We start from the raw sequence: 8246 nt of genomic DNA on the forward strand, positions 1-8246 counted from the left end.
CTCTAACCACCATACCTCCATGAAAATGTCCCCATTTGAGGCTCTATTTAGGTACAAGCCTCCCATTTTGCCAACAATAGGGGAGTACACTATTGTAGCTTCAGTCGAGGAGTACTTGTAGCAGAGGAGAACGGTATTGCAATAGCAGAAGCAGGAGTTGGCGTCAGCTCAGAATAGAGTGAAGCAATTTGCAGATCAGAAGAGGAGTGATAGGGAGTTTACAATAGGGGATAAGGTATATCTAAGGCTGAGGTACCCCCATTTGAAATCTATCACCTGAGGGCCAGTGTCAAACTCAGTCCCAGGTATTTTGGGGCATTTCCTATAATGACTAAGGTTGGGAAGGTAACTTATCGTTTGCAACTCCCTGAGGAATCCCACATTCACCTGGTGTTCCATGTTTCCCTCTTGAAGAGGTCAGTAGGCATAGAGCAGGTGAACCCGGCATTGCCCTCACTTCCTAAGGAGATAGTTAGGGTGGAAGAGCCGGGGGCTATACTAGATAGAAGGGTGGTTTACAGTCAGGGGGTCCCACTCATCCAAGTCTTGGTAAAGTGGAAGAATGGATCAGCAGGAAGCAACACTTGGGAGTATCTGCCAATTTATTCAAACAATTCCCAAGATCTTCCAGTCTCCTTAGCATTTCTTGAGGACAAGAAATTTGTTAAGGGAGGGGGAATTGCCACGAGAAGCACCATGGTTACATACATTTTGATTTCTTTTTATTGCTGTAAAATTTTTGCTATTTCTTATACTGTTGTAACTCTACGGTTATGAGTTTGTTAAGCTTAGAGAGTACCCACGTGAAAGGGCTAGAATAGGACAAAAAGGGTTGTTACAACTGAAGAGGGAATAGAATCTGCTATGACAGTGTCTACCCTCCTAACGGATTGTATATATTCCCCAAGACTCTCTTGGAGGGGATTATCGATTATCATAGAGAATTATGAGAATTCTTCCTCAACCTTCTCTTGTCTCTCTTTCTCTCTTCTCTCTCCCTCTCTTTCTCTTCTCTCTTTTCTTACTTTGCTTCTACCCTTACCGCATCTTCCTAATTCATACCGAATTAGGAGAGCGACCATTGTGCGGCTTGGCCATGACACGGATTTGCAATTTCCTTGGTTTATTTTAATTAAAATGAAATTTTATATATTGTCTTAACTTGTGGTTATTATTGGCTATTGGAATTATTTGTATTGGCATAGTACATACAAAGGCTTGTTTGACCCTAGTTCACCAATGGTTACCAACAGTTAGGAGCCAGTCACAAACTCCGTTTTGGGTTGTGTCAAAGTGGTATTAGAGCCAATCCAAGACTACTAAAGGGTGTGGGTCAAGAAAGACAGTATTTGATACTTACCTGGGTTAGATTAAGATAGGAGTTCTAGTGTAGCAAGGATACTAAGAATGAAGGGAGTGGAGTTTGTCATGGACCAATCCCATATCAGTAGTCTATTGGAGAAGTCTTGGGTATATTGCTATTCTTGGTCCCATGAACTCAAGTACCACCTTCAACCAATACTTTTGCTGAAGATCTGTGGTGTTAGACTAAGCTTAAATTAGGTAGTGATACCTTAGAATTGAATTTTTTCAAATTTGATCTGGTCAAAAACCGTATAGATAGAATGTATATTAAAAATATAAGTGTGGATGATGTTATTGCAAGCCTTAAAAGATCAAGTTATTCTGAAAAATGATCTGATTAAATAAATTGGATTAATTGTTCAAAAAGGACAGATTATTGGGAATGTTACTCACAGAATCAAAGTTGTAGAATTTGATTGATACATGCAGTTTGGGGGCTTGACGATCTCTTTTTCTCATCCATACCTGTTCTATTGAACAAAATTTTAGGTCCATTCGTATTCCAAATGAACCAAATTTGTAGAATACCCATTGGGTTGTGTTAAATTGTTAACTATCACCATCTCGTCTAAAACCTTAAACCTATAGATAGAGGGTTAGCATAATCTTTTATATTTTAATTTTTGCTATCAATATGCCCGGTTACATGTGGCCAAAATTCACTGTATAACTGGTTCAAACATATGCAACTATTTAAATATTAGGTTAGTAGTGAGATTTGAACTCCACCTTTTCCTACTTTAGTACTATATTAAATTGTTTACTACCACCATCTCATTTAGAAACTTAAGTTTGTGGATAGAGAGTTAACGTTATCTTTTATATTATTGTTTTTACTCCCAATAGGTTAGATAAAGATTGCCATCCTTAAATCTAGGAAAAATTGTTATATAAGATAAGTGCATCCAACATTTTTTTTTCCTAGTAGGCAATCACAAGAGAACAAGAAAACAAAATAAAACAAACTAAACCAAAAGAGTGTCCAACATCTTATGCAATTGTATACTCCTTTAAAGTAAAGTTTTATCCAATGGATAGAAAACCGTTGTTGTGTGGCTTACATTTCTAGGTAGTTTAAGCATCAACATGTGCAAAATATTAGTTGAAATGCAAAAAGGAAGATGGATGCATGGCTATACAACAAAAGACAAAATAAGAAACAAGAGCATACTTTATAGCATATGTAATGAGGTTGGATTGGAATCTATAGAAGATAACATATGGGGACCATGATTATGATAGTTTGGACACGTGAAATGCCAATGGACATGCCTATAAGGTGAGTGGAAGAAATGGGGGAATTTTCCAGCCAAAGAGGGAGAGGAAGGCCATATGAAACTTGGTGGTTAGGATTTAGTGGCCTAATCGAGGATATGGCCATGGATTTATTGGCTGGAAGTCTAGAATTCAATGTATCAGACCATGCCTTGTGAAGATTGAGGTTTGTGATTGTTGTTGTATATGATCAGTATTGTTCAAGTTTATCTTGAAATATTTTGTTTTTATTTGGGTTTATTTTAGTCTTTGTGGTCATAGATTAGTATATCAGATAGGATTAGTTTCAAAGAGTTTTAATTGGTTTAGGAGTTTTATCAAGCTTATAGATATGGTTGTGTTATTGAATAACAAGTTCTTGTCCAATCTAGAAGCTTGTTTTAATCTTCAACCTTATTTGTTTGTACATCTGACTGATTGCTATTTGCTCCATCAGTCTGTAACCTAAAAGCAAATTATTTCTACCTCAAATGAAAAATATGTAGTAAGTTATAGCTTATTAGATATACTTAATTACAAATTTATTGATATATTTAGTTTTGAACACTGAACTCTGAAATATGGAAAAAGAAAAGAACTTAGATAAGTAATAGTTATTAATTCAAATAAATTCTTGATATATATGAAAAAGAATTTATATGCTACAGGAATTATTAAGAAACTCATCAATGTGGCAAGCTTTTTGGGATATGCTATGTCACTATAAATAGGCTATAGAAGATGAAATAGGTAGAGAAAGCCTGGAGCATTTTGGAGGAGACTTCAGATAGAGAAATCAAACTGAGCGAAGCAGAGCACTATGTCCTTAACTCACTGGTTTTTTACCTATTTATCAATGATAGATTCTAAACACCTTCCCACAAAAGATGAGATGTTGTTTTATCATGAAAATCTATAGAACGGTTAGAGAAAGTTCTAAAATACCAGGTGGCATTCTGGGTTGGTTTTCTAATGTGAGAAGATCATCTCAGAGACCTTGCTTCTTTCTCTGAGACCAGTCATTAACCGTAGACCCTTTAATGGAGGGATAATCCTCATGACAAGCTTTCTACCTTCTGTCACCAAATCACAAGACACCTCGCAAAGCCTCAAGTATGAAGTCACTTTGGACTTTGGAGCCCCTTCTCAAGAATTTCAAAGTGAGAAATAGTTGGAATAGGATAAAGCATTGTGTATCGGTTTGTCATGTGGAGTGACTACATGAATACTTGAAATCACTCTCAGATGGATCATTAACCTAGTCCTTTTAACATAAGGATAATATTCACGACTAGCCTCCAGTCTCCACCAAATTACAAGACCGCTAGGTAGCCAGCCCTAAGAAGTTTGACGCTGTCCTTCTAGGATTCTATGGTGGGAGATGGTTAGATGAGGATGAGGCCAAGTAACCTTGGGTGACAACTAAGATATATTACATGTAATACTCTTGTTTGGAGATGTATAAATTTTTTATTATATATAGGAATTATGTACATGAAATAAGGAGAAGATTTAATTGGAATAGATTCAAATGGAAAGAACTGAAGGGGATATCTTAGTAAATATTAGTAGGGTAATATATAGTAAGTATAGTTTGACACATGTATGTTTAGTTTTTAAAAAAATCAAAGATTTTAAAAACTAGATAGACTTTTTGATTTAACCCTTAATAGCCTCATAATAAATTGTTATTTGTATAGATATAGATTATATAAATCATGTTTCCATGTTGTACATGTCATAGTTATCAAAAGCGTACCTAGGCTTAAGGTTCAGCTAAGGGTGCCTCAATTTTTAAGGCACATGCCTCACCTTGAGGAGCAAGGGCACGCCTTTTGCACGTACATCATAATTTTTTTTTTTTTTTTGAAGGACTTGTTAAAATCTAACTAGTAATAACTAGGAACAAAATTAAAAGAAATTTGAGAAAACAACAAAAACACCCTATTAGCTATATAATAAATGTGCGCCTTGCATCCAAAAGGCTCGTGCCTGCCTATGCCTTGTGCATTGCACCTAGGCTCCAATCACTTTTGCACCTTAATATGCCTTGAGCCTTTGACAACTATGGTATGGGTTGGTTTCACAATATCAACTATGTAATAGAGCACGACCATATCAATTATCTTTATTCACCACCATCTCATAAAATTATTCCATGTAGAACTTTATCTCATCATTTCTTCACTAAAGGGTTGCATTAGGAAGGGCATCTGGTATATTTTGCCACAATTTTCTTTTGCATTAATTTTATTGCCAATGTAACTTGTAAAGAAGTCAATTGACAATGTGGTGCCACTAACCCTAACTTGGTTAGGATAAGGCGTAGATGATGATGATGACAGATGTAGATTACATATTTATGAGTTCTATTTTTGAAACTTCTTTCATCTTTCTCCTACTTATGAAATTTATCCATTAATTCTTATTCTCGTTTGCTTAATTTCCATGCTAATTATATCCATCATGTTATGGGTCCTATTCTTTTTTTCATGAACATGGCATCACTTTGTCTAGAACCTTAAGCACTTATTTAATGATTGCTTGCATCACATAATATCATCAATACCAATCTCAAGAAATTTGTAGAAAGGCGACAGGCACCCATGCATAAGGATATTTTCAGTTACTGCCAATAAACCAAACCCTTGTCCTCTCCCTCTTTCCCCCAGTGAACATGCAGTCCTGCCTTGCACGTACCCAGTGAAAATAGATAAGCAAGGATGCTTTTGCACTAGCACCCATCTTACAATCACCTGTATGGACAAGCATTCAGGGTGCTCTCCTGCCATTGCATCTATTGGTGTGAACCCATGGTTCAAAATCAGTATTGCTACTTCATTTTGGATGTTTGGTGATGTTCAGTTGTCACATTTTGGTGTATATATATATATATATAGCTGGCTATGTATTCTTTCTTTTAAGCAGCAAGTTTGGTTATTTCTTAGTGTTTCTTCAGAGTATTGATGGATTCTTATTACCTTGTTCTTATATTGAGAATAATTTCATTTTTTATACAGAACAAAAGTACGGGGGAGCTGAGCTTTTTAACCAGTTTAATGAATTTTGGAGGTTCAATGGGTGAGTTTCTATTTTGCACCTAGGTAGGCTATATTATTTGTTTGGCATAAGCAATGAATTGCTCATGTTGTTTCCTGCAGTGAGAGTTTTTACCAGCATCCAGGAAAAAGCTCCAACAAGTGGTATCCTTTCTCATGTTTATATTAGAGACTTAGTTTTCATGTTACTGAAATCTCTAACAGATCATGCTGAGAATGATAATCATCTGAAGTGTGGAACTTTGGAAGATGCCCACTTGATTTTCTAAGCCAACACTTAACGTACTGATCCTAAACCTATTTTTTGGTTGATTAAGTTAATGGAAAATGCTTTTAATTTGGAAACCATCACATTTTCCATCTAACTACCTCAGTGTAAAGCCAAAAATGTACAGATGATGATCAAAGGTGCTAGGGGAAGGGTTATTGGCTAAAAACCTTACATTTGACTTAGTTTGTATGTACTTACCCCTAAACTTGAACGTCCATCAACTACTAATCTTGGCAGGCTGAGCTTTGCCACTGCAGCAAGCAAGATCCTATTAAGTTCGTTCAATATTTTCTGGACCAGAAAATGGTACTAGGTAGCTAGAATTTATGTGACAAGTGGGCACGATAATATGGATGAAGAGAATGACTAAGGTCATAGATTGCATACACTACTAGATAATGACCCTAGAAATTGACTCTAGAAAAGCAGAGGATTTAGGCTCCATCAAATTGAGTGGCATTGTGGAAAAGGCTATTAGGTTCCTGGTCATAACTTGATTTAGGCTCCATTTTTTTCGATGTTATTTTACATTGAAAAATTGTTTTACACAAAGAATTCTTATATTTCTTTTTGAGGTTAGATTTCATGTGAAAATATTTTCCAAATTAGCTATGTGCATACATATATATATATATGTATTGTATGTGTTTATATATATGAATGTATATGTGTATATATGTTTGTATATTTATATATAGATATACATATTTACATATATACATATATGTAAACGTGTTTTGAGGTAAGGAATGATAATCTATTAGTGTTGGTGTGAATAGGAAAATGACTTGTAGATTTTGAATTGGTAAGTCATTTTCCCCCTTTTGGTGTCAAACATTTTGCAAATTTGAGTCATCCAAACACCAGAAAATAGGTAAAACATTTTCTTGGAGCTCTAGGGCTGTTTAGTCGTGAAAAATTATTTATAGTTTCTTGTCTCCAATTTTCTATAAAATCTCTAATTTTCATTTTCTATAAAAAATTTGAAAAACACGTTCAAATGTTAAAAATAAAGAAACTAATTTCCAATCTAGAAAATTAGAACATATGTTTAAAAAAAAGAGAAATGTTTTAATTTATTTTGTGTAACTTGTGTAAGAGAAGGAGATAAAGATGATTTGTGAAAACTTTTTGAAAAATCGTGTTTTCCAAATTAACAAGGAAAACTTAGAAAACTTATTTTTAGTAGTTTTCCAAATTTAGTTCAATTTTGAGAAATGGCATTTTCTAAATCTCCATTTCTCATTTGAGAAATTTATGTATTTGAACAAGTTTTCTAGTTTTTATTTTTATTTTTTGTGGTCTTTTGTTGAGTAATTTTCTGGAAAATTGGAATTGTTTTTCACAATTAAACAGCCCCTTAGTGTGCTTTTCTTCCCTTTTTGGCATTCCATAAACAATCAGACATGCGGAGGGGAGCTTCAGAAGAAACAAACAATGTGGCATAGCGGAAAAAGCTAGTTAGTTTTTGATCTGGTGTTGACTGTGCTTATTCATTTGTGGTTGCGCATGCTTCCTCGTCTTTCTATGATACGTATGTATGTGCATAATATGTATCGATTTGTTATCCTTGATTTGTTCAAAGTTGTTTTGGGATATGTGATCGGTATTATGACAAACGGCACCATCTTGAGTCAAATAATCATTTACCGGAAGCCACGGCTAGAGAAAGAGAAGAAGAATTGAGTAGTAGAAGCCACAAGCTAGAAAGACACAGGCTTCAAGTCATGCATGCTCCAAGTGGTTCTCGTCATACTTATAGCTTAGATGATGATCATATTCTTGAAGAAAAAAGATCCAGATTTTCAGCCCGTATTTAGATTCTCTATGTTTATACGTCGCATTTTCTGAAGTTCTTGTACGTTGATGCTCATAATCATAAAGAAGGCAAGCATAGTATAGTATTTTGTGGTATCGTATCATCATAATCCCATGAGATACATACATATATGTGTGTATATATATATATGTTGCCAAAATTTCAATTTAGTGGGTTGTCTCTGTTCTATTAATGTGGCTTCAGCACACTGTTAGACTTTTTCTTCCCGCAAGTGTACGGAATCGTAACAAGTAATATAATGATGAATCAAGTATCGTTCCCACGAAGATTGGTTTTTTGGTCCCTACTTTAACCACTATTAACTTTAATAAGCCACACACAATTCAAAGAATACTCAATGGAAGTTTTATATAAATTAAAACTAACTCACCAAAGGAAAAACACAAAATAATTCTTTAGGTTTTAAATATGAAAATCTAATGCGCTAGGGTTCATGAATCCACCGTAGTTCTATATT

At 34.8% G+C, this 8246-nt stretch overlaps 1 protein-coding gene across 1 annotated transcript in view; it reads left to right on the plus strand.

Annotated features, from left to right (window-relative positions):
• LOC127808687 (mannose-P-dolichol utilization defect 1 protein homolog 2-like) overlaps positions 1-7961 on the plus strand; it is a 29251-nt gene extending 21290 nt beyond the window's left edge. The window contains exons 6-8 of the mRNA XM_052347256.1: positions 5640-5700; positions 5781-5822; positions 7535-7961. Coding sequence (XP_052203216.1) covers positions 5640-5700; positions 5781-5822; positions 7535-7635 — 204 coding nt within the window. The 3' untranslated portion in view covers positions 7636-7961. The remainder of the gene's footprint in view (positions 1-5639; positions 5701-5780; positions 5823-7534) is intronic.
• Positions 7962-8246: the final 285 nt, after the last annotated feature.

This window comes from Diospyros lotus, chromosome 8 (assembly GCF_014633365.1).
Source record: "Diospyros lotus cultivar Yz01 chromosome 8, ASM1463336v1, whole genome shotgun sequence".
NCBI classification, from domain to species: domain Eukaryota; kingdom Viridiplantae; phylum Streptophyta; class Magnoliopsida; order Ericales; family Ebenaceae; genus Diospyros; species Diospyros lotus.